General features: G+C 44.5%; 1 protein-coding gene across 1 annotated transcript in view; it reads left to right on the forward strand.

Annotated features, from left to right (window-relative positions):
- Nucleotides 1-218: 218 nt before the first annotated feature.
- The window catches only part of LOC149361083 (uncharacterized), a 33078-nt gene continuing 6182 nt past the window's right edge, over nt 219-27114 (forward strand). Inside the window, exons 1-4 of the mRNA XM_089569452.1 lie at nt 219-397; nt 12224-12381; nt 13595-13668; nt 26182-26265. Of these exons, the coding sequence (XP_089425578.1) occupies nt 284-397; nt 12224-12381; nt 13595-13668; nt 26182-26265 (430 nt within the window). The 5' untranslated portion in view covers nt 219-283. The remainder of the gene's footprint in view (nt 398-12223; nt 12382-13594; nt 13669-26181; nt 26266-27114) is intronic.

The raw sequence follows: 27114 nt of genomic DNA on the forward strand, positions 1-27114 counted from the left end.
CGCCGTCCGCTCTCGATTATATTTTTCTTTCCTGCCTTGAATTGAGAGTCCTATTTGTATAGAAATTTTAGCCACTCACTGTCCTTGGCGCTGTTTTTCGTGAAGAGTAGGTGGAAAACATACAGCTAAGCTGTCTCTCATATTTTCAGTCAGGAATTTCGCTATTCAGGTCACCTGTGTCCAGCCTTTTGCAATGCATATAAGAGGCAGCCAACAGTCGCCTAGGCTGCAGAGACAGCCCAGTTCATACTCACATCTTTAGAAGTCTCATGATGATCCCATAATGGGTGCAGTAAAACTCCTGCTAGTCGTCTTGCTGAGTGCCCTTGCGTGCGGGGCCGGTCAAACTCTCCTCGACTTGAATCCGGACCTCTCTCCATTTCAAGATGAAACAGAGGTGAATATGCCCATATCAGAGTCAGCCACTCGACGTCACTTATAGGCGAAATATAACATGAAAAATATTTTATAAACGAAGAGGTTCTCAAAGTTTTAATGGTTATACGGCGGAAAAGAGACTGAGCATTCCACAAAACGATGAGCAGCGTCGCTCTCCGTGCGCAGGCGAGCATACTGCTGCATCGAGAGAGGCTTTTGTAATCCGAGCCGCCGGGTCTAAGAATGCGCACATGTATGCTTATACGTATGCAACGATCTATGAAACATGTAGCTAGCAAATATGCGTTAGCATGCGGCAAATATTCGAGTAATTTATATTCTTTGTCTTAAATCAAATAATTTGTATTGTCTAAGCATGCAGAGCATTTAGCGAAACGGGTGCTCATAAGTGGGAAACCGTTCATCTGCCGCTCTTTGCAACAAAGAACAAAGAAAAGTAAAACACTGTCTCCGATGTTTCTGTCTAGGAGCTTCAATATTTACTTGCCGGTCATTGAAGACTAAATGACATACTCTACGCCAAAGCCTAAGCGGATTCACGTTCACGGCTGTGCAGATATGTGGCTACGAAGCTGTTGCAATAGCAGGCTAGGTCACTATCGCTGTGCAAAAACTTAGAAGCATTATAACTATTTTAAAAGTTTTTCCACAGCATCCTGTCTAAAACGATAACAATAAAAGAAACGTAATTTACACCACAACAGCAATACATTAGAATAAAACTTGAGCGGTTTGCACGCACATTTTTCGTATTTAACATATAGGGCAGCTATTTGGAGCCCCAGAGCAGTTCAACAGTGTTCGAGTGAATAGCGCATGCGGCTTGCAACCGAAGGGTAAGCAGTTAAATTACTCCCCAAAATAACTAATGTTACTGGTAAATTAATTCGTCTCCATATTGACTAACACATTCATCCCCATTTAGACCATTTTTTTCTTCGAGTACACAACGGAACGGTGTGAGTATAAATTTTTCCAAAGCGCATTCTCGACAGCAAGTGCTAACGGCCAGGTCAGCAGCGGTGAATTCAAGCAGCCGCGCATAAAAGTTAGGAGGCGACCAAGGCGACTGATCCCGCTAGGGCAGAATAAAACCGAGCGAACAGTACAGTAAGTCAAGAAACAAATGCGTCGAGGTAGGCAGAATGTATTGCCCAGCTGGAAGAATAGTGACTGAGTGCTGAAGAATGGTGATTGAGATTGAGCACATGACTCCGCGTAAGCAGCCACCGAGACCGAGCACGCTTCCATGTCGAAGAACCGAAATGAGGTAAGAGAAACAGCAGCACGTCACGAAGCCTAGGTTCTTTCTTTGTTAGGACAAATTCGACGATTCGGACGAGAAGAATCTAAACTAGTCCAAGAATCTGCAACACCGGAGCTGCGAAGATTAGTACTGATGCTGACGGGGGGAATCGAGGATGGTGGAAAAAGGCGGAGAAGGAAAAGGAGGTTAATGTTAATGCATTTTCTTCTTGTTCTAACATGCCAAATTTGGGTATAAGCCGCGAGGGCATACTCATACTCTTATTAAACATAAAAGAAAACATAAATTGCGCCAGTGGTATCCCTAACGAATTTCTTCATGGCTACTGTTAATGTTCTACTACTTTCATGTCACTTTTCATGCCTAATGAATGGTTAGCTGCCGGAACAGTGGCAGTCTTCAAGTCCGAAGAAAATTCTAATGCCGGAAACTACCGACCTATTTTGCCTCTATGAACGTGTTGCGAGTTGCTTGAGCATATAATAGCCGATCATATATCAAGCCATCCAGAATTGGTCAAATTCTTCGTCAAATTTCAGCATGGTTTCCGCAAAAATGTAACGACTACAACTCAGCTAGTATTCGTAATAACTACTTCTCCGTGGCCTCTGATACTCGCGAACAAAAAAACACAATTTCCTGGATTTATCAAAGGCATTTGACAGTGTACCCCAGAGCTTGCGTATTGAAAGGCTATATGAAATTCGTATAACAGACAAAATTGTCAGTTGGTTTCAAAAATATTTACAGAATTGTAGACAGTTTGGTTAATGTTGTGGAATTAACTCTGAGTTTTTGTAGGTTTTGTCTGGTGTACGCAAGGCTCAGTGCTGGGAACGCTTCTGTTTCTCATACACGTCAGTGGTGTATTGCTCAACATGTTGTTGAAGTTATCACTGAAACTGTTTGCCGATGATTGTGTCATTTACTCTGTCATCAAGAATTCTTCCAGCCAGCAACTAGTGAATAGCAAGTCCTTGTAAGCTCGCGGAATGGTGTGAACAAAGGACAATGAAAACTCACTTTTCAAAAACAGCATTAACAACAATTGCAACAAAGAAACATCTTTTAGAACACGTTTACAAAATTGATCAATGCATAAATCCAGTCACTTCCACTAAGTAGCTAGGTCTAACAATTGCTTTCAATATTTAATGGGATATGCATCTTAATGATATATGCTCGAAATCATAGAGGAAATTGTGCTACCTGCGCGAGAAATTAAAAGGCTCTGCGTCTCGCTTGAAACCTGAAGCTTATCGTACTATGAATCGACCCGGCATAGAGTAGCCGCTGGAGTCCGTACCATACCAAAAACAATGAGCAAGTGAAGCGCGTCCAGCGGAATGTAGCCAGGCTTATAGAATCCAATGATTGCAAACGATCATCTGTTACTAATATGCTGAGGAGGCGTATTCTCCTTTCTACAATTGCCAGCCTAGGCAACAGACGGGCGGACAGATTTTTCCATCATGTGGGTTTAAATACTCACGAATTTGAAAGAGGATATAGAGCCCAAGTATAAATTATAATAAAAAAGTGTAAATAATGAAGTAGCGACTTTGACTAACGCAAAAACACTTAGCAGGGTCGTTGCCCTCAAATGCTAGGACAGGACCCAGTTCCTTGTTCATTCCTCCTTACTGCGAGCTGCTCAGAACGTACAAAAACGAGAAAACTGGCTTTCACTAATGAAGTTTGCGACGTATATTTAAGCTTGTTTTTCTAGACGGCATTCGTTTGCAGTACCGAGTTGTAATGGGGAGCGGCGGCACGAGGAAACGTAACAGTGCCTGAGAGGCTTTCAGGGCTGGCCAATGCTGGGGCCACGGTCTTACAATTTTTACCTATAATTTTTTTTTTTACAATAGACCGGCTTTCTTGATGCTCCGCGTAAAGAACGCCATGAGAGTTGTCTTACAGTAAATAACTTTATCTTGTATTCCCAATGCGCTCTTGTTATGCCATAGTTGCTAGAACTCCAAAGTGAGTAAAAAACTTCTTCAATCATGTCAAATTTTCCTGTCAATATAGCTTCCCTCAAAGCCCACGCGCTGCTAAATATTTCTAGTATTCAGAACCGCCAATATTTTCTAAATCAAAATCACACATGAATAGTCTTTTTTTTTCGTGTACTAATGGAGTCCCATTCCCATAGACGTTTTACAATCAAAGAATTTTGCAGAAGAGGTGGTAACAGTTTTTCTCGTATAAACTAGCCCATAAAAAATTTCTATGAAAAGAAAAACTCCGCTCGTCGATGGACTTGCATTTCCAGGCCTGGAGTGCGGACTCATCTCGGTGACTAGAACCGGCCACGCACTCCCTCACCACACCAAGATTTCTCCGCCCTGGTGTGGTATTTAGCTATAACTTTCTATGAATCATCGGCCCTCAGTCCCCAGCGGCTGCGAAGCAATTGACCAAGACAACGGTCACGCCTGTGACGCAGCGGTGGGTGCTAAGAATCTCTGGCTCCAGACAGGCCGTCATTGGAAACTGAACCTGGCAACGATAACCGCTAGAAATGTATCGAATGAGGCTAGCCTATCAGTGCTGTTGGAGGAACAAGCAGGTATTAAATAGGATGTCATAGGGCTTAGTGAGGTTAGGAGGACAGGTGAGACGTACACAGTACTAAGAGGCGGGCGCGTACTGTGCTACCATGAATTAGCGGACGGACGAGCACTAGGCATTAACTGGCAATAAGCGTTGCAGCGACCACAGAATTGCAAGGTCTCGAATTAGCTTAGACTTCAAAAGGAAACTGAGGCAACCTGTGAAGTGGAAGCCCGTTAATGAGTTAGCAGTAAGAGGGAAAGAGGAGGAATTCACAGTATCTCAGCACAACAGATCATCATAATCATCTTCAAGATGAGCCTGGCTATAAATGTTCGGCTTTAACTGACGCAGACAATCATAATGTTCAAACATGAACGATAATCTCACTGCTTTCACGCTGTGGAGTGCCCCATTAAAGTAGGTAAAGTAGGTGGTAGGCTGGTTCGACAGGATAACGGCAAGCTATCTCAGGGGACGAAATATCTGATTAAGAAACGAGAAAGCATGAAAGCATCTAACCCTACAGACAGAATAGAACTGGCAAAGCTATCAAGTTAATAAGCGCAAGGTAGCCGACATGCGGAAGTTTAATATCCGGAGAACCGAGCGTATTCTAAAGAACGGAGGTAGCCCGAAAACTGAAGAGGAAACTAAGCATAGCCAAAAACTAGATGTATGCGTTGAGACAAAGAGGGCCACGCCTTTAGCAATACGGATAAGGTAGTTAAGACAGCCGAATTGTTCAACGCAAATCTCTAAGTAGCCAGTGTAATCTGAACGTTAATGAGACAGCCAGTAGCGCACAAGAATGAAACATCCCGGCAGTAAAGAATGAGGAAGTAAAGAAAACCTCAGGGACAATGCGAACTGGGGAAGCAGGTGGTGAGGATCAGGTAAAAGAAGATTTGTTGAGGGACGGAGGGCGGATTGTGCCAGAAAAACAAGCCACCCTGTATACACAATGCCTTATGACCTCGAACGTACCAGAAGCTTGGAAGAACGCTAAAATTATCTTAATTTATAAGAAAGGAGACGTCAAGGACTTGAAAAATTATAGACCGATCAGCTTACTCTCCGTTGCCTACAAGGCATTTATTAAGGCAATCGCTAATAGAATCAGGACAACATTAGACTTCAATCTACCAAATGATCAGGGAGGCTTTCGTTAAGGGTACTCGGCAACAGACCATATTCACACCATCAATCAGGTGATAGAAAATTCACAGAATATAACCAACCCCCACATACATCCGTCATTTGCGATTCCCCGATGACATTGCCTTGCTAAGCCACTCAAGAAATTAACTACAAAGCATGATCAGTGAGTTAGACAAGCAGAACAGAACGAGTGGGTTAAAAATAAACATGCAGAAAACCAAAGTAACGTTCAACAGTCTCGCAAGAGAACAGCGGTTCGCAATTGGTACCAATATGCTGGAAGTAGTAAGCGAATATGTCTACTTAGGGCAGGTAGTGGTCGCTGATCCGGATCATGAGAGGGAAATAACTAGACGAATAAGAATAGGGTGAATCGCATATGGCAGGTTCTCTCAGATCATGAATGGCAGTTTACCAATATCCCTCAAGAGAAAAGTATACAACAGCTGCATCTCACCGGTGCTGTCCTCTGGGACAGAAACGGGAAGGCTAACGAAAAGGGTTCAACTGAATTACAACGAAGCGAGCAATAGAAAGAAAAATGATAGGCGTAACGTTAAGAAACCCGAAGCAGGCAGAGCGGGTGAGGGGACAAACGCAGGTTAATGACATCCCAATCGAAATGAAGAGGAAGAAATGGGCTTGGGCGGAACATGTAATGCGAAGGCAAGACAACCGCCGGTCCATAAAGGTAGCGGAGTGGATTAAGAAGTTTGGACAGATACGGCGGCCCCAGGTGGCAAACGACAGCGTTATTTGGACAGACATGGGAGAGGCCTTTGCACTGCAGTGGGTGTAGTCGCGCTGATGACGATTATGAAAATAATCACACATAAGAAGTGTTCACAACGCACTTTTCTGTATGCATTTAAACGTCCTCATTCTGTGATATACGAGGTCTGTTAGAAAAGTATCCGACTTTACTTTTTTTTGCGAACACCTGATGGATATGAAACAAGCGCGCTTACAGCAGCCGACCTTGAACCCTCGTGCGCATGCACGAATTTTTTCCCGCCTGCCGATAGCATCAGTCGCTGGGAAGCAGCGTTTGAGTGAGGCAGTGCGCAGTGCTCTCGTCGGTTTTTTAGTGCAAGCAAAATGGCGGAGCGAGAGGAGCAGCGCTACTGCATCAAATTTTGCCAGAAACTTGGCGATAGCCAAGGGGAAACCATTCGAAATGTTCAGACGGCTTTCGGTGATGATGCTATGAGCAGCCCACAGATTAAGCAGTGGTGCAACTGGGTTAAAGACGGCCGCACATCTGTGCAGAGAGAGCCACGCCCCGGTCGGCCATCAACATGCCTAAATTACTAGGTAATTGCCGAAGTGAACTCTGTGGTGATCCGGGACTGTTGTGTGACTATCCGAGAAATTGCGGAGGAGGTGGACATCAGCAATTTTTCTGCACATTCTATTATCACCGAAGATTTGGCCATAGAGAGAGTTGCGGCGAAATTCGTGCCGAAGCTGCTGACGGTGGAGAAAAAGCAGCTTCGTGTTGAAGTCTCACAGGAGATGCTGGATTCCACAAACAGTTACCCTGACTTCACCGACGCCGTAATCACTAGTGACGAGTCTTGAGTGTACGGGTACGACCCGGAAACCAAATCCCAGTCGTCACAGAGGACGCATTCCACGTCACCAAGACCAAAGTCTGCGCCCGCCAAGTGCGCAGGAATGTCAAATTTTTTCTTACTGCTTTTTTGACTCCCTCTGTGTGGCACACCACGAGTACGCACCCCACCGGATCAAAGAATGACTAAAGAGTACTACAGGGATGTCCTCCATCGCCTACGTGGTGCTGTGCGGCGCAAGAGACCGGAATTGAGGTCAACAAGAAATTGGCGCATCTCTCGCGGCATTGCTCCTGCACATTCCTCGCATTTGATTCAGACTTTTCTGGCGAAAAACCAGACTCCTGTAGTTCAACAGGCTCCTTACTCTCCTGATATGTCCCTCTACGACTTCTGGCTGTTTCCTAAAATCAAGAGGCCATTAAAAGGAGCGCGATTTCAGAAAAGAAAGGACATTATGGCTGCAACGACAGCTGAGCTAAATTCCATTCCGAAAAGGGCCTTTTCGGAATACTTCCAACAATGGCAGCACCGCTGGTAGATGTATATGGAGCCCCAAGGAGACTACTTTGAAGGTTATTAGGTTTCTAACGCTCCAGTTATGCCAGTTTTTTTTCTTCGGCCAAAGGTCGCATACTTTTCTAACAGACCTCGTATTTGCCATTTTCTGTTTTGCACAGCAATTTTCCCCCCTTTCTGTAAATCCCACCTTTCCCACCTTTCTGCGCGGTTCTTCTTTTTGGTTTTCGTAGTCAATGTGGTAGTGCAAGAATTTATTAGTTTGAGTAACACTGCTACATCATATATCCTATTCCTCAGTTTTTGTTGCATTGGCATGCCGTGGGTTATATTGTCCGTCCTAGTTGCGCCAGTATTTTGTTACAATAAAAGTAAATAAATAAATAAAAATAAATCAATGCGAACTAAAAAAAAATCAGTGGAAAGAGCTAGCTACGGCAGACTGCAGATCTTTGGAAAAACTACTAACATTTTTTCTTGCCGAGAGCGGATTGCGTCACTGGGATCATCGCAACTGAGGTTCACTGTGTCTTACGCCCCGTTAAGCACCACAAAAAGCAGGTGTTCTGATGTTGTTCTTATTCTTTCATCGCATCGGCAAGGTAGGCAAAACGGTGAACACGTTGTGCAAAGAAACAAAAACAAAATCAGTTTTCTTTTCGATCCCGTGAACCTAGACTAGGCATGAAGACAAGATTTCTACAGAGTGGCGCTAACGGAAGCCTCAGGCTTTTTTAAGCAGAGTGATAACCGCGAAGGACCTACAGAGATTGGGCTTTGCCATTCTCCTAAATTTTCCAGGTGAAGTTTACGAGAGCGAAAAAAAGAAGTAGAAGACACACAGGAAACAATGCAAGCAAGCGCTACTAAAAACTGTTAATTTACGCAGTAACGATTACATACTATGGCCAGTTCCCGTAACTGAAGTTGCTGAAGAAACGAATAGACATTTCATTACCATAGGCTCGTGGGAAGAGGCTCGTGATGAAATATGCAGTCTGGTATCAGAGCAGCAACTCGAATCTATTATGCTTGTACCAACGACACCTACTGAAATATATAACATAATTCAAAGTCTGTCGAATAGTGTCGCTGCTGGAGTAGATGGCATAAAAGTCCCACCCATAAAACATGTTGCAAATACACTTAGCCTGATATTGAGTGATATTATAAATAAGATGCTCCAGTCTAGAGAATTTCCCGAGGAACTAAAAATTGCTAAAGTAACTCCTGTTTATAAGGGTGGCGGAAGAACCGATGTTAACAACTGCAGGCCTATTTCGGTTCTACCAGTGTTTTCAAAAATATTCGAACGTGCCATATATGTCAGGCTGTCGAGCTTCTTTGAAAAGCATCATATAATTAGTAGTGCTCAGTGTGGGTTTCAGAAGAATAAGTCTGCAGAACAGGCACTCATCAATATAAAAGATGAAATAATTGAAAACATTGAAGACAAGCACCTGACACTTGGTCTGTTTCTAGACTTAAGGAAAGCTTTCGACACCGTACAGCATAATATACTGCTTAATAAATTACAAACATATGGAGTAAGAGGAGTCCCACTGGCATTGATCAGAACATATCTTCACAGCCGGTATCAATGTGTATCTGCTAACGAAATGTTATCAAGCAGATTGGCAGTTCTGAATGGCGTTCCCCAGGGATCCATTTTAGGGCCGCTGCTATTCCTGGTGTACATTAATGATATAGCAAGAATACCCAGTTCTCCCGAATTAATAATGTACGCCGATGATACAACCGGTATCAATGTGTATCTGCTAACGAAATGTTATCAAGCAGATTGGCAGTTCTGAATGGCGTTCCCCAGGGATCCATTTTAGGGCCGCTGCTATTCCTGGTGTACATTAATGATATGGCAAGAATACCCAGTTCTCCCGAATTAATAATGTACGTCGATGATACAAATGTGTTCTTCAAGGCCCAGTCAAATGAATCCCTGGAAGAAGCAGTTAACACTTACCTTTCTAATCTCTCTACATGGTTACGAATGAATCGGCTAGGACTAAATACTAGTAAAACTAAATATGTCGTTTTTAAGCCAATCAATAAAAAGACTCCTATGCAATGAATATAAAGTTTGAAAACACGCTGATCCGCCAAGTAAGTGAACAAAAATTTCTGGGAGTCTGGTTCTCTAAGGATCTTTCATGGACGGGCCATATTCTTAAGCTCACCACTGATCTCTCCCGAGTAAAGGGTAGCATATGCAGAATACAGAGTCTATTACCAACGTGGCTGAAAATAAAATTGTATCACTCTTCATTCTACTCCAGGTTTTGTTATGGCACCTTAACATGGGGCACAACGACATATTCTAACTACAACAGGTTATTGGTCCTACAAAAAAGAATCTTAACAATGTGCGAAAACTTCCATGGAAACATCATAAACTTACCCACACAACCACTTTTCACAAAATATTCTATGCTCCGGGCTGACCAGGTGTACTATTTCAAGTTACTTCTATGGATTCATAAATACAAACTCTATCCAACTTCCTCAGGTAATTCATCTGGCTATTCAATCCGAAACCCAACACTTAGACTACCAGCTATAAGAACAAACTATGGACGACAAACATTAAACTTTCAAACAATTAAGATATTGAACAGAACCGATTTCAATGTAGATTTCAACAAAAGATTTCCTGTATTCAAAAAAGAGTGTAAAAATGTTTTGGTTTCAAGCGGTTTTTCCTTTGCTTTATAAATACGTTGTGTGTTTTTGCATGCGTATTATCCACTAGAAAGAAGGAAGCCAGATAAGAAAAAATGTTCTGTGCTTTCTCTGTCCCAAAGTTCATTATTTTAGCCTTGCTACTATACCGTGTTTTTATGCATTTATTTACATTTCATTATCAGATGTTCAAATGTTTTGTTTGACTCACAAGTGCAGTGCCGCTTGCCGCAATGTAATAATTAATATTTTGGGCTGAATTTGTATTGGGGGGCCGAGGCCCCGTCAGGCGTTGTTACGCCTTTAGCTTCGGCCTCCCCTTAGACACGTTCTAAGAAACAAATAAAGGAAAAAAAAAGAGCAGACTCAATCAACCAGCACAGAAAGCTGACGCAATCCCTTTCCGAAATGAGGAAAATCAGAGATGAGAAGGCAGGCAAACATGCTATAATGAAAACTGAGGTAGCAAGGCGTTGCAGTCGCAATCTCGTTATTTTTAGAAAGCAATAGACCTTGCGTGTAAGCCGTGTACGTCCATTTTAACCTCTTTAAATCGTTGCATGCGGGCGCACTCACTGGCATGAGCCACCAAAAAGCCGCCACTGACAACATTGCTTAGTTAATGTGTCGATTGTTCTCGGCGTCGATCGTTCACTCCTTGAACATCTCTTCGCTCTCATAGTGTCCGCTATCGTCTAAGAGGTGGTGACATGGAGAACACAAACGCTTCCTCTGGACGAGATGGCCTGGCAGACTTCTTGGCATTTTTCACCCCGCCGACAACTGCCACACCAAGGTGTAACTCGTCCATAGGCGGATTTGTTGCAGCAGTTATAGAAATTTGATGTTAGGCTGCTCAAATTGCGTAACAAGGCATTGAAACGTAATTATGAGTATGCCAACACTTTTTTTCAATACTTTGCTTTATAGAATGAAGTGCATATCAACGTTTTCAAAACATAAAAAGGACAAATACGGTATTGCCACTTAAGAAAACAAAAATATATGATGCCTTCGAGTGTATGCCAAACGATTCACAAAACTCACTAGTATAGGGGCATGTGTTAAAAGCTCAGTAGAAAATGAAACATGATATAGGGCGTCGGCCTGGACCAGTGCCTTCGTTTTGCTCTATCAGTATATAAGTATTGCGTGCGCGTACAGGTTCATGGAAGACAGTTGGGCTAGTTGATGTGAATTCGTTAGTGACTGCGACATTGCAACTAGTTAAATAGGGCTCGTGTCAGCTTGGTATTTCATCTTAGCCTTTTTTGACGGCCAAATCTCTAGCGTTTTATTGCTGCCACCTAGGACATCCCTCCACGCAACGGTGGAAGCCACGGTTGTGAAGAGATGTGTTGGGTGAACGTGGCTTACTGGCCATTCAGTGCTCGGATCTGGGGCTCTCGCAGTTTTTCGCGAGGGCTCCTTGCCGCAAGTGGCACCTGCTGCCAAGGCCTTTGCATTCGCTTCGGCGGACGCGGTTGTTGTGGCGCGCTTCTCTTCGTTCTATCTTTCCTCTCGCATCACTTTCACCTCTTCCCTGTCTGCCCGTGGCAATGACTGATGCTCAACTCGAGCCAGTGTTCAGGCCCGAGCACTTTCATTCTTTCTTTAGTCGCAACAACAACGACGCCAACAAGAAATTTGTTAAATATTTACTGACATCACTTTTCGAACGAAAGCGTCTGTCGTAATGCGGCGCTCTTCGCGTAGCCCAGAGAACTCTGGCCAGAAAACGATTGCAGCCTACCTGTCTTTTTCGTCATGCTCACATGAAGCCAAAAAAAGATAGATCCGAACGCGTAGGCTATTGAGTGCAATAAGAATTCTGACGCCTTTTCTGTGCCCCTGAGCTCTTATAATTGAATGGAGACTATGGATTTTCTTCGAAATTAAACGCTGTGCTATTCTTTAAAGTATCTTCTGGCGGGCTAGTAGGTCTGAATCGTTCATATTTCGGCGCTTGTGTGTGTTTCTGTGTTCTTGCTCGGTCCTTGTTTTGTTCGCGCAGTTTTAAATATGAATGAGCTATTCTTTATTTCAGTGCTTTCCCCTGGAGGAAACGTGGCATATGATTTATAGAGACTATGAAGAAGATCCATATTTGGGCGGTACGACCAAATGCGTCAGTGGTACTCAGACGGGTGACATTGCGGAAAGCTCAGCTTACGTGTATTTCGAGTTCCCACCAAGCAAGACGCTGTGAGTTGCAGTTTGCATACTCTATAAACTTGCTCTTCCATACTTCATAAAATTACAGAGTAATCCGTAAGCTCGAATGTTTCTCGGCCTACAGTGAGTGCTTCGGGGGCACCGTGACACAGCAGTACACGTGCGATGTAAACTTCGAAGCTTCAGCTGCTGTGCCGTTGGGCAATGCTCTCGCTTCTGATTATCTGGCTATGCACGCGGCACCCGCAATTCAATGTTATTAATTAATTAATTAATTTATTTATTTTTTCGTTATGCCTACATCACCAGTAGCACATTGCTGTGGGAGGGTTTTAATACGGGGGGTCACAGAATGGTGAGAAAGTTCGCGATAACTCTCTTGAATCCATCACTTCTTTCGCTACTCCTGCTGGCTCCCTCGAATACCCATTAGGAAAATCCGACGCCGTAGGCCATTCCAAGTGCCTGAAAAAGCTGCAGAGACAGGAACCTTACGCGAGTGGTCCCCATGTCGGCCCCAGAACCCGTCTCTCCTCAACCCTTGACGGTCGCCGGCGTTAAGAAGGGGCTGTGTTGTGAAGAAAAACACAAAGCTGATGGGCAAGCTGATATGGCATATCTAGGCGAAACGGCGCACTAGCACAAGGAGGAGAGTAGGAAAGACGAGTCTGCGCCATGTCTTATCTATTCTCCCCCCCTTGTTTCGCCCGGATATTCTGTTGTGGTTTTGTCGAGGTAATATCTTGCTTGCAAGAGCTTCCGAGCTTGCAAAGGTTTTTTTTTTTTTGTTATATAAAGTCCGACTAGGTCCTGATGTGCTGTCAGATGTCAGCAGGTAGGGTTGGGCAGCAGTGATATTAGTCGGATTGCGTGCCGCGCAGAACTAATTCCTCTAACGCTGACCTCCAATTAGCGCCATCCTGCGCTAGCTATGTCTGCCCCGTCATTGAAAATTTCATTTCCTTTTCCCCCAACTTGAGTTTCATTGTTTACTTCCTGGACGCACTGCGGACACGTGCCTGTCACACGCTTCTGAAACGCACTACCAATCTAAACTGCGCTTTTGCAGTGATGGTATAAGTGGTGCATGGTTAAGGTGGGACAGTGCGGGTTGCGATGACGTGCATGTAGCTGAGACGTGGTCAAGCCCTGTACGCATGAACTGGCCGATGATTGCTGCTCCTGCGCTTTTTCATCGACCTCGAATACGTGTCTAAAAAAGAAATATTATCTTATATTTCAGAAACACAACCGTGAAGCTGATGTCATCCCCTGGCTACACAGCAAAAAACATTATGAACTTCACACCTTTGAGTGGTAAGTAAATGCCGTTATCCGGCTAAGTTCTGTAACAAACAAAACAGCGTAAAAAATCACTGATTAATAGAAGATATCTCGTAAGCGCGAAAATAGGCATGACAGCTTTTACAGCTAAGACAACAGGGAACTAATTTTGTTTCACCTTGCATGCTGCACCTGGTGAAAGAAAAACCTGTGATGAGCAACACATAGCTAAATTTCGGCGAAAACTTGAAGCGCCGAGTGTCAGAGTACGAAAGAAAAGACTCGGCGAATTGAACATGTCGTCTCTGATTAATGGCCATGCGAAAATGCTTCAACTGAAATAGCGGAGAGCGCAACGAGATATGCAGAACATAATAATAGATTTAACATATAGAGACAGAAATAGAGACGGCTGGGCTAGGCTAGCAGCCCTAGGTAATCATATCCTAGCTGACATCAAGCAGAGGAAACGAACATGGGCAAGACATATAATGGCGACAGCAGATTACCTAAGGCATCCTGTCGTATAGAAGCGTATTTATTTATTTATTTATTTATTTATTTATTTATTTATTTATTTATTTATTTATTTATTTATTTATTTATTTATTTATTTATTTATTTATTTATTTATTTATTTATTTATTTATTTATTTATTTATTTATTTATTTATTTATTTATTTATTTATTTATTTATTTATTTATTTATTTACAATACTGCTGGTCTTATTGCAAGACCATAGCAGGGGCAATTAGTACAGTGCAAAAAACAAATATAAACATATTATTCAAAGGCAGCAAACATGGCATAAAAGCAAAGGTAGGGAAAAGTGAATTGGCCATAGCAAAAGGATATACAGAACAGATCTTCGACAATGGTAGGCACAATTTCAAAATGCACTCAAAATCGCATACATGACAAGTTAGAAGGGGTTGTCTTCTTGCCTAGATTTGCAGTCACGGTTGCTGCATCGCCACTGTGCATTACGACAAATGCTCTATCTGCGACACGAATGATGATAAGGATTGAGTGCAGGTGATGTTACGATCCAAGCGATTCCATTCACTAATGTAGAGAGGGAAAAAGGAATGCTCAAACGTGTCATTATGGCACACATACTCGGTTAGTGTGTTCGTATGTTTGTGCCGTGAAGGTGGCGATTGTGAGTACGTCACGTATTTTTTCACATCTATTCAAAGAGAAGGTGTGCGTACCGGAAAACAAGGGTGAGGTCGGTGTTTGCGCCCGTCTATGAAGTGCGACTGCTGATGACGAAGTTGTTATACATAGGCATTTGTAGATACTAAACGCTTATTCTCCTCTTCCTTTACAATTCCAAAGCAAGTCTCTGAATGCGTCGTCGGAGCCTTGACGATACATAAACCGTTGAGAACAAGCTCCAGTCAGCTGTGGTGCAATTACTTCACCCGATATCTTACACATTACATCATGTGATCTGAAAAGAGGCTTTCCCGAACAATAACGAAGAGCGGTTAAATAAGCCTCTGCTAGTCACAAACATTGACGCGGTACTGCTCTGCATGGATATTTAAAGCTGTAGTTAAGCGCACCGTGGTAGCGATGGCAGGCAACGGCAGCAATTGTATCCGAGAGCACCATTAGTGGTAGTCACTCTCTCGTAACCAATTCAAAACCTGAGAACACATTCCGTGTGTGGAGCGTTTCCATAGTGCACTGCTTAGCACAATGTGTAAATCAGGCTCATTTTCACTTCACGGACGAAACATGTCGTCGAAGGCATGAATACTGCTCTCAGAGGCCCACTAAAACAGGATGAATCCATATGTGGATGGACTTTAAGAGCTTCCATTTGATTTAGGAAATTGGTTTGTCGTGGGTGCCACATGTTAGGTGTTATTTAAGCATGAAATGCATTTTTCTCCAGTTGCCCGAGCACTGCGGATGTCCTTGGTGCCAGAACGAAGTAGAACGCGCAGCCGAACCTCAGCGAATATTTGCGAAACTTTCAGTTCACGTGCCCCTGGTGCGTACGTGCTGCGCTTCTGCCGCCAGCGCAAGCAACAGCGTCTTCGTTTTAGCGTGGTTAGTAAGAGCCAGCGCACGGCATGATGGAGCCCAACATGAGCCCAAGTTCTGCCTTGCAGCCCGATACGCGCACGCGCAGTCCTAGTGACACTTGAGCGAGGCGACAGCGCCGCGTTAGTTGCCGTCATTACGTGATGAGCCCGCCGGCGTACAGTAACTCTAGCGATACATAGGGTGCCTCGATGCCAGCGCTGCGCCCTAGCGATACATGTCCTGTTACGCCATCTATCACCACGGCCCGTAACGAGCTCTGTTCGTGCAGTTCTCCACATACAAAAAGCGGCAAAGAAAGCCGATCGCGCTGTAGCTCACGAAGGAAAGCTTAGGAAAGAAAATCGGCTGATGTAGGACGCTCCCCAAGACACGAATGAGGCTGCATGTATGACTTCGCTTACACTATCCTACGCCTTTCCAGGACGGCGTTTTTGCTTACATCTACTCTCGACGAGGTGATAGACACAGTATTTTCTTTATATTGTAGCAGCGACATCTCTCCAGAGCGGACTGTCCGAGGACGATGGAGATACACGAGACGCGTGGCAGAGAGGCTTGGGCTCCGGGTCAGCTCGAAAAGATCAGTGTAAAATAACCGGTCCTGCGGGACATGTTTTGGGGAAGTACTGTATAATGAAGCACCGTTACCTAAAGGTAGATATTAGACACCTTGAGCCGCCGCGGTGGCTCAGCGGTTATGGTGCTCGGCTGCTGACCCGAAAGACGCGGGTTCGATCCCGGCCGCGGCGGCTGGAATTTCTTTGGAGGAGAAATTCTAGAGGCCCGCGTACTGTGCGATGTCAGTGCACGTTAAAGAACCCCAGGTGGTCGAAATTTCCGGAGCCCTCCACTACGGCGTCTCTCATAGCCTTAGTCGCTTTGGGACGTTAAACCCCATAAACCAAACCATTAGACACCTTGAGCATACCGTGTACGGTGTTACCCCTAACTTTGCCGGAGTAGCGGGAGCCCGTCCACCGCAAGTGAGCACGCACTGACTGATCCCGGTGCCGCACGCACGCGCACAGGTGCCGGGTACTTGACGCCATGTGAGGCGATCTTCGCATGCGCATTGACTGCGCGCGGGCTACCGGTACTCCTGTACCGGCAACGGTAAAACGGTACACGGTCTGCTAAAGGTGTATATTTACATGCACCGACTTACGTGTGTTAACGGCGCGATCACTGCTTAATGATTACAGAAATATTTTACCGCCGGTCTGTATACAAGACTTCGTTTTCCCGCACAGTATTAGTCAGTGGAATCGGCTGCGTCATGGTATTATTGAAACTCCTGAAGATCGGGCAAGGTTTTCCTACGCACTTAGTAAATTTGCATAGGTTTGCCTTTTTTTCTCCTCTTGTCCACTGATCGATCACCTGTGTTGACTGCGTATTTCTTACTCTATATAAGCCCCGCCGCGGTGGCTCAGTGGTTACAGCGCTCGGCTGCTGACCCGAAAGACGCGGGTTCGATCCCGGCCGCGGCGGCCGCATTTCGATGAAGGCGAAATTGTAGACGCCCGTGTGCTGTGCTATGTCAATGCAAGTTAAAGAACCCCAGGTGATCGAAATTTCCATAGCCCTTCACTACGGCGTCCCTCATAGCCTGAGTTGCTTCGGGACGTTAAACCCTAAAAAACAATTACTCTATATTACAACTTTGGTGGAATGAAGTGTTTGTATTTTCTACTACACGCCTTATTGCAATACCCACCTATCTATTCGATCTAGGGCAGTCTATTTGATCCTTGTTTTATTCAATTTACAACTTTGGTGTTGTCAAGTGTTCCCTTTTTTTCACCATGTGTCCATACTGTAATGCTCATCAGGGCATTACATCACCCAAAACGGCGATATGTAGGTAGTCGAATAAATAAATAAATATGAAAAAATCCAGCAGGCGGCAGGTTCGGATCCTCCTTCCGCTTGCGCTCTTTAATATTTCGCCAACCAATATTGCACTGATTTCACGCTATACCAGCTATAAATCCGGAACTGGCATCTAGAACTATTGCCCTGCTTTTAAGCCACCAATCCTCCAACTGTTCATTGGTAGACAGTTTTAGCAGGGCGCGTACACCCATCACTGTCGCGTACCGCCTACTGTTCACCGTCCCTACGTACTCGGAGAACACCCTGAGAGCGCCAGAAGGCGCGGCGTGCTCGGCGGCTGCGGGCACACCTGCCGCGTCGGCACCTTTTCCGCTTACGCAGCGGCGGCGCGCACTAAACCGTACCGGGTAGCGACGCTAACTGCGTCTACTACTGTTTGCGACGAATGCATCACATTATCTTTGAAGTGGTTGGAATGCTGCGCCACCCTGCGCCAACCTTCGCCATTTCACTAAGCAGGCTACATGCTGATACAAATAGATGATTTTTGATGGCATTGTTCCAAAATGCCATTTCGGCAACCAAGTACTGCGGCGAATCCGAGGTGCCGCTGGTAACCGCTGAAAATATAGAGGCATTAGTTTGGTTTCTTCTCTCAATGTACGACGAAAGATGAACCAGAGAGCCCAAATCCGCCCCGTTCAACTTATTAGCCCTTTACTCTCTACTGTTAGTACGCGGCATACATGCGTTTTGCATATCTGCCTCGACGACGCTGCCAACATTGTCCGAAACTAACACGGAGAGGGCATATAAAAAAAAACAGTGCTTTTGAAGAGCCTTAATAGGGCTTGCGTGCCGACGAGTAATGTTTCGCACGTTTTAGACCTGATACCTCTATTTCACGGATCTCATTCATGCTCGCTGTGAACTCCGGATCAGGAATTTTTCTTCAACTGCGAGGTGTCCGTGAAATCTGTTTGGATTTCTTTTGTAGTTGTATCACTTGGATGCTAACGAGTAATTAATTTGGTCTGTTTGCACAGCAGAGCCACATAATTCAACCTTTCGGGGTATATAGTTGGTTCGTATGAATAGGAGTTCATAATGAAAACTTACAATGACGGGGTTGGCATGCTGTGGCCACAGTGTGCACTGGTCATCTCGAGCTTGTGTTCTTACCGGATTTGCTGTTTCATGTGAGCATGTCAATTACAAACCAACTACGGTCGCTTGGCGGTTAGCGCGCCTCGCTGTTGAGCCGGGATACCCGGGTTCTATCCTGGCCGCGGCGGCCATGTTTCAGTGGATGCATAAACGCCAAGGCGCCTGTGTGTTGTGCGTTGTCCGTCCATGTTAAGGAACCCCGCGTGACCTAAACTATTCCAGAGCCCTGCCCTGCAGCGTCCCTCATGACCTGTGTGTCTTTGGAATGTTAAACCACGCAATTAACAATATTAATTGTAGTCTTAGTGCAAGAAAATAATCCGAACCGGGTTTCTTCTTCAGACACACTTAATATTTTATGTCCGCAGTAAAGCTCGAATCGCTTTGGATGTGTTGATGCTCTCTCAACAGCGGGACACCTGTTTATTGGCCGGGAAATTGCACTTAAATGTTTTTCCGCCACTCGATTCAAACACGTCCAATATACTCAGAAAGAACTCTGTTATCACTCTTGTGTAGGAAACAGCGGCATAGCGCAACCTCTAGGATTCGCGCCCAAATAACCGTCGACGCACTGTTTAGTTTCGAAATGAGCCGGTAGGGTTTTTTTTTCCTTTTATAGCTTATAATTGCTCCGTTCTCAGAGAAAACCTTTCTATTTAGAACATGGTAATCTGTCAGGCCAACTTCCCAGTCCTGAGTGTCCCTTTAACTAAATATTTTAGAAAGCAGTGAAGCCTGGTACAGGCGTGGCATGTCCTAGACCATGAGCGGAGGTAAATGGCGCTGTTATTTGCGTCGCATGCCACGTATGTGCGACGAAAAGCGTCGTCGCGAGAGGCATGGCCGTATTCGACTGAAAAAAATTATCGGTGCTATACGGCGTGGCTAGGGTGGCCACCAGAGCGTGAGCATTCCTCCGCAGCATCGTGATGCTACCAAAGCAAAATGATCGTGCTCATGCTAGAACGATCGCTGTGGCCGATGCTGGGACTGATAGTGACCTGTTTATTATTTGCGGCTCTCCGTAATTGACCTCCATCAATCAGAGCAGGTCTCAGGGTTCTGGTAAAATTGCGACCCGAGAGTATACAGTCCTGTGACACGTATCAAGTCTCGCTGGCAATATTTTAAGCTTAAATAAAAAAAAGCGCTAAATGTAAACAAGAAATATGAACCGAATGAAAGCTGAACTTTCTCAGCAGCTTTCACAAATAAAGTTTTGCTCCAGCGTTAACAATATATACTTTATCTTTGTTGAGCAATTGGCAATTTAGGTGCAGTGATAACTATGCGGACCTGGTCAAGACGACTGCTTACAGCCCTGAACTACTGATTAAGATCTGCAGGCAGAGCATTCTCGTTTTTTAAACGTTGCACTAGTTAGGGTAAACAACATAATCGCATTTCTGCATTATTTCTCAGTGTCGGCCGGCTCCAATCCAATTATCGCCCGCTACAAAGCCTGCTCCAAAATGCCCTTGGCGGTTGCCACCACTGCCTCTGTTAATTGGGACCCTACGGACTAGTGGATACCATATGTGCCTGCCTCGACATGTGGATAAATACTGCCATATCCTAGCGTAGTATACTCAATTTATACATCAAATTAACCACCCACTGCTCATGCCTCATGATCTTCGTTAGCTTTATTTTTTGAAACGTCTTATTCTAAGACACACTAACCTCTCTTATTTATTTATTTGTCCATACTATCGGTTCGGACCTAGATAGGGGTGGGCACTGAAACAAACAACTACAGAGCCAAGTGCACAGAGCTGTACATAATAACCACACGTGTGCTCTTCTAAGCAACCGCAATCGGCACACGTTCAAAAATGGCAACCAGAATTATACAATGACAACAAAAACCGCGACAGTATTACCTTGCAATATTGTACATTTCTTCAAGCGGCACCGAAATTGTTCGCTATTTGGGGCTATAACGACATTTTCTGGGAGTCTTTTCCAGTGTCTTGCTGCAGATAGAATGAATGCCTGAATCACTTCTTCGAAAAGTTCACCTCTGTCACACATTTCCGATGCTTATGACGGGTTCTTCGCGTTAAGTCATCCTGTATGTAATGCTGTTTGTCAACATTTACCATGCCATGCATAATATCATATAACAGATGCAGTCGCTTCTGTTCCGTTCTAATCTCAAGGAGAGGCAAGTCGGCTCGTTTGGAAAGTGTGGTAACGGATTCTTTCCTGCGGTAAAATGAGTACACAAAACGCAAAGCACGTCGCTGGACTTGTTCAAGCTTCAGAGTTAAAGTTTTGGTATACGAATGCTATGTTCACATGCGTATTGCAGTATAGGACGGACCAACATCTTGTATGCTCATAACTTTGTCTAAGGGGAGGCGTGCTTAAGCATACGCCTGATGTATCCTAGCCTATTGTTAGCTTTACCTACAACTGTGTTTACATGTGCTGTCCATGTGAGATTTAAGGTTATAGTAAGGCCTAGGTATTTGTACTCAGTTGCTCGGCTTAGCTGATTTCCTTGAAGGTTATACGAAAAGTCCAGGGGCTGATGTTTGTGTTTTACTGACATGACTACCGTTTTTTTTTAGGGTTTAAAGACCCTTATACATCAGGACACTGCCTCTAGTTATCGTTTAACAATTACTTCCGGATTTCCCTTTTCCATTTTGTGTACCGGCGCAGATTCTGTTTCTTTTTCATGAAATTAATCCAGTTCACACCTTCTAGATCTTTTCAAGCGGAGTTTCGAGCTCTTTGCTTTCGCCTTCTTGTTTGCTGCATACTGATTGGCTTGTTTTCAGTCATTTTCCTCCACAAAGAGAGAACGCGCGTTCTTGTAAAGGACTAGAACATACCTTAGCGGCCTGCCAGCTTGCTTTGGATGTCCGCAGCCATTGTGATATTTTATCTTGCTCTGCGCTTCCCGGGCTTCAAACGACAACCAGGCCACATCCCACTCTCCTGCCTTATTTCCAGTTTTGCAGTGAGCGCTCAACGCTAATGTCCCAGCGGCTCTCTGGTTTATATATAGCCCCCACTGAGCTCGTGTCATTAGGCACAAAACATCATTCCTGAATGTAAGCCGTGGCACCAATATTATTTGGAAGTGTGCTTGTACATTTTTTGCCCTCATATTGCTGTAGGCTTCATTATTGCGGCATGCATCCGCCCTTTAGCCCTAGTAGTCGCTTCGTGCATTTCGACCAATATCTGGCCTTCGTTTACAGGTAGTCTTGGTCGGTAAACCTCAGGCCGCTGTGAAATGGGCCAGGAGCGGCTCCGTTCCGCTATCGCTGCGATGCCCCCGCCAGTGTGCGCCGCCGCTTGCTTGCGACGAGGATAAAGAGGGCGAGGGAAACATGTCTCTCACTCTCAAGCTTTCTTTGACAACAACTTAGTAAGACACGTTGCGAGGCTAGTTGGAGATGCATTTTCTTTTCTTGATATTTGAAGAGCGCTACATTTTTAGACGAATACACAGATAGACATACACAGTAGATAGGTGCACTGATAGATACGAATACACATATAGATAGACAGCACCCGTCCTGTCTATCTGTGCATTCGTCTAAAAATATTGCACTGTTTAAATTTCAAGAAAATGAAACTTGATCACAGCGCCCGAGGAAACCTAGCGTGGTGTTCGTTCTACCTGCTGCGTGCTTGTCTTACGGTCGCAATGCTACATCGCATTGTGCAAATAAAGGCAGAGGCCAGGCCGAAGCTGCCTGGAACTGGAGCGATTTCTGAGCAGCCATGAAGGATCATGCAACACGCCTAAGCACTGAAAACTGGGCGTGATTTTTCATTGCGTTAATGTTATTTATTCTGATATCAGTCACAACGGCTCGTCTATTTTGATGCACTTACAGTGCATACACATACAGCTACAGTCCTGCCGCATGCTGCAGAAATATCATCTCCGTGTTCATACTTCTTTATTGCTTGGCTCTAAGGCAACCTAATCTAGCCTGAAATAGAAGGGCACTCACTGTCTATTAAAGTATCGTATTCCGTTCCCATCCCTATTTCGGTCTTTCTAGCTTTGTATTCAGGCAATTATTCCTTTGTTCCCATTCCTTGCCTCCAGTTAGCCGTCTCGGTTTCTCAGACTATTTTTTTATGTTCCAGATAACTTCCTTTCCCTTCTTGTTGCCTGCGTTGCCTGTCGTAAGCTTTCTATTCCTTTCCTCCGTTGCATGCCCACATTTTTACTCTAAAATTACCTGCACACTTTGGCGGCGCGCCTCTTCTGATCCATTTGTTTCTTGTCTTCAACGGTATTTTGCACTGTGCTTCCTGCACCTCAAAGGACGGCCACCCGTATCCCCCGTACAGCTTCACCTGCTGCCCTTCCATGGGCCCCTAGAGTTAATCGCCCACCGTTCTTTGGATAATCTCTAGTCTTTTAGCCCCTAGGATTTCAAGTGCAGCTACCACGTTAGGAAATGTCAGCCCCGGAACCATCACACCCTTCCGTAGTCCTCGCATCACATCGAATATTTTGTGCGCCCATAATGCTCTAAGATTCCCTATGGCCGCGTTCGTCTTACTTTACAACCTGAAATATACTTCATGGATATGCAAATATTTTCTTAATTCGTCATTCCGCACTCCCAGATATCTGTGGTCCTCTGAGCGTAGTATTTCCCGTCCTTGCATTGATACTGCTTCCGTTTAAGCGGCGTCAGCATCATCAGAGCTAGCCTAAATTCAGTGCAGGACCAGACGGGCAAAGCTAAGCTAGCAAAGTGGTCCACGACTTAAAGTCGTCCTCTTGTGCGCCATCGTACAACAGATTATTCTGCCAGCACAGTTTTTCTAGCTAATTCAAGGATCGGTAAACTTTGAGCTTGAACCCGGAAAACTGCGGTAAAAAAAATAGCTATAGGTCACTCTTACACGTATTTCCAATGTTTTAAACCATTTTTGTAAAGTTCAGCATGATTGTGGTCCTTTCTTTTAATGTCGGACGACTGTAAACAATGTTCGCGAGTAAACTGAGTAAACGCTCTCGAAGTTTGGGATCACAAACCGCTGCTTTCGAGACTGGTTTTGGATTGCTTAAGGGGATTCAGCTTAATGCACTTAATACAAGGCACTTAATATTAAGGCACTTAATACAAGGAGCTGCATACGACAAAGAATCACTCGCGCGCTCATGAACCGCGATGCCACCTTCTTCCGTTGTATACATGACAGAAGCTCCAAAAGGATCGGGCATGTCGCATCATCTGTGAGTAAACGTGGGAAATGGTACATCTGCACATTTTGCGACAACTGTGTACTGCAAAGCGTGTGAACAAAAGTCTCCCGCTCGGAATTTTTTTTTTAAAGGCGGATGACACCAAGCGAACCAGCCTTGCTGCCGTTTACTTTTTCACATTATTCGGCTTTCTTATTGTCATTCCGTCAGTCTGCGCGACAGAGTACACAATTCTGCTACGTATAAAGGATGTCGGTGTTCTTTCTTAAATGTGTTTTGTATTACGTTTTCCAGCACTAATGCATGCGTTAAGTAAAGGTGAAATTGTTGAAATGAACGGCTGCGCCACAACAATCGCACAAGAGGAGGTCTACACATGCGCACACTACCACGTGTTTAGTAGACGGAAAAGCGGCACACTTATAATCATCAGCTCAAGCAAGCGACACAGCGCATTATCGCTCCGAACACAGCCAGTGACAGGAAATCGGCATAAAAACAAGGCAGCATGCATGTAATCTCAGAACCCTTTTTATCCGATGCGTATAAAGTTGTAGCGGTACTAGCTTCTGAAAAATGGTTTTTGAAACCAAATAGAGGAATAAAAAAATTCCTAGCAAAAGCAGTGTCGAGAATTCCTATAAAAAGTAGTGTAATGAATTCGAAGCAAAATAATTCATAAACCTAAAAATACCAAAACAAAAAAAAGAACAATAACACACCACAACAAAAAAAACAAGCACCCACAATTTAGTGTGCATAATGCTAGACATGAAAGTAAGGAATCTCGAGCGGTACACTCTCTTCCGTGCATTTCTGCCTTCACCGTGTTTCAAGCGTTCGTAATGAAGCTTTGAGCGTTGCTGCGTACGAAAAATCCCATTATGAGCTCGTCCCGCGCCAGAAAAAACGGCACCGTCTACCTCGGCGGAGAATAAAGTTGAAAAAAAAAGTGCGTGAGGCCAGCGGTAGTTTAACAAGCCTTCGACACTTACTATAACAAAAAGCTGACCATTCAAAATAAACCAGGCACAGCAGTTGCTCCATTTACTTTGGGAATTCGTTTCCTTTCGGAATTGTGTTCGTCCTTTTGGGCTCAAAGCAAATTTCTGACGTGTATTTACGCTCGGCAACAGAGGACATGCGCAATCCCGCGAGCTCGACTGACGAAATACACTCTAAGCGCGTCACAATCGCGGTACTTGCCTTCAAGAAGACTTCAGAAGAAGCAAGGCACGTATATAAAGTTACAGTCAGTATGCGACGCTGAATACCTTCATAAATGCTCCAAACGCGATGATTTTTCCTGTGTTTACAGCAAGTTTACACCAGTTCAGAGCCACTCTGCATACCGCCATCTTCCCACGGAGTACGGTGCCAGGTTCCAACTCCGTTCTTTGTGCAGATTTAGGAAGTGTCCAAAGAGCTCGCAACGCACAAGCCGTTGGATCATGACGGCGTTCATGCGTTGCCCGCTGGTTTAAATGTGCTCAATGTGCAGCTTTTCCTCAAGAGTCAGCATATTAACTCTATATGCAGTACTAAGCCCTCTCGCATATCCCTCCAATTAGCGTTTCTCTGGGCCAGGTGGGGCAACCTTATATCTGCTAACTTTCTAATTTCATCCGTTCGCTCCACAGTGTGACGCCGCATGCTACGCTTGCCCTCTCTTGGAATCCATTCACAAAGCCACCTAACATGAAAAACGGGAAATTTAATGACAACGAATTAAAATCATATAGAAAGGTCTCATTACCAACGGCGCAAAATATTAGCGCTACGTTTTTAAACTTTGAATCGATTACCAGTGCATTCTGAATCCATGTGTTAAGGTTAATATATTAATGAGGATTTTGGAATGGGCAAGCGGGTTCATTGCTTTTCTTCAACAGAGTAACACAGCGCTATGAAACACGGACACAAGAATAAAACACGCAAGACAGAAAGAACACTCGTCCTGTCTTGCGTGTCTTCTTCTTGTGTTAGTGCTTCATATCTCTGTGGTAATCTATAGAAAAAAAATATCAAAATAACCTCTTTCTCGCCATTTTCTTTGCGCTCACAAAGAGCAACGCACTAATTATTTCTAATCTGTCTTCGGTGGGTTTCCTCTTAGATTAGATGTTGAGGCGCTTTTAAATCAAATTGCCGTTTCGTAATCTGTGAGACGAGCTAGGAATTCAACACGGGATATAGGCTGCTGTGCGCTTGAGATAACGGAATTTGGTGTCCTCGATGCTCTCGTTATTTTTGGATTTTATACCCTGCTTTGCACTTTTTCAGGCCCAGGCAAGAGCATCAACCTCACGATAGCGTACCGAGATTGCCATTCTTGCAAAATTGTCCGCCATGGTTACATCAACAACGGTACGTACGCGCTGTACGGCGCTTTCGATGTTTTCGCAACAAGCCTGCCAGTTGGGCGCAAGACTCAGAAATCATAGCCAGGGGGTCCTGAACATTGGCTGCGCTTGCCGGCACAAAAAAAAAAACAGTTATAGAACTTTCACATCAGAATAGCCTTGGGAAACGGAGAGGATACTAATAAAGGTACCGATTGAGTGAGTTTTCAATCTGGGGACAAGTAACATGGACATGGTTTTGCGCACTAAGACACAAGGCGACTGCATTGGACGTTTCAGCTGAAACTCTCGTTTCATATTCATGCGTGGAAATGGGTGATGGTTTTTTTAGTCGTGTCAGAAAACAACCACACGTATCAAAAATTGGTTACTAGTTAGGAAGCAACTGAGATCCACGCGCTCAATACACGATAAATGCTTCCTGCAAATTGGTCAATCACAGAATCAGCGTTAGACTGAAACCTCATACCACTGCTTTCGCAGGGACCACTAGTGCGGTTGGCTAAATGGAAAGTGCCGCGTTTTTTTTAGGGGGAGGGGGGGGGGGAATAGGGGGAAAAGAATATGAAATGTAGTGGGCAGGCAAGGTTGATTTCTCAAGACAGAAAACGCAAGGCAAATGTCTCACTGCTTCCACGTGTGACATGAACCCGCAGTCAGCGCAGTAAATGCTTCCTCGTCTCACCCGCCGTATATTCAGGTTTCAAGGAGCACTGCACAGAAAAAAGAAGCAGCGATATATATTGAGGTGCTTCTGCTCTGCGCCAGGAAATCTACCAGTTTTAAAGCGTTTGAAAAAGTGGGAAGCTGGAAAATCGCGAAATTGAAGCAACAGCACTACTTCGACTGGTCA

The sequence above is a fragment of the Amblyomma mixtum genome, chromosome 2, assembly GCF_055824585.1.
Source record: "Amblyomma mixtum isolate Tamu chromosome 2, ASM5582458v1, whole genome shotgun sequence".
Taxonomy (NCBI): Eukaryota; Metazoa; Arthropoda; class Arachnida; order Ixodida; family Ixodidae; genus Amblyomma; species Amblyomma mixtum.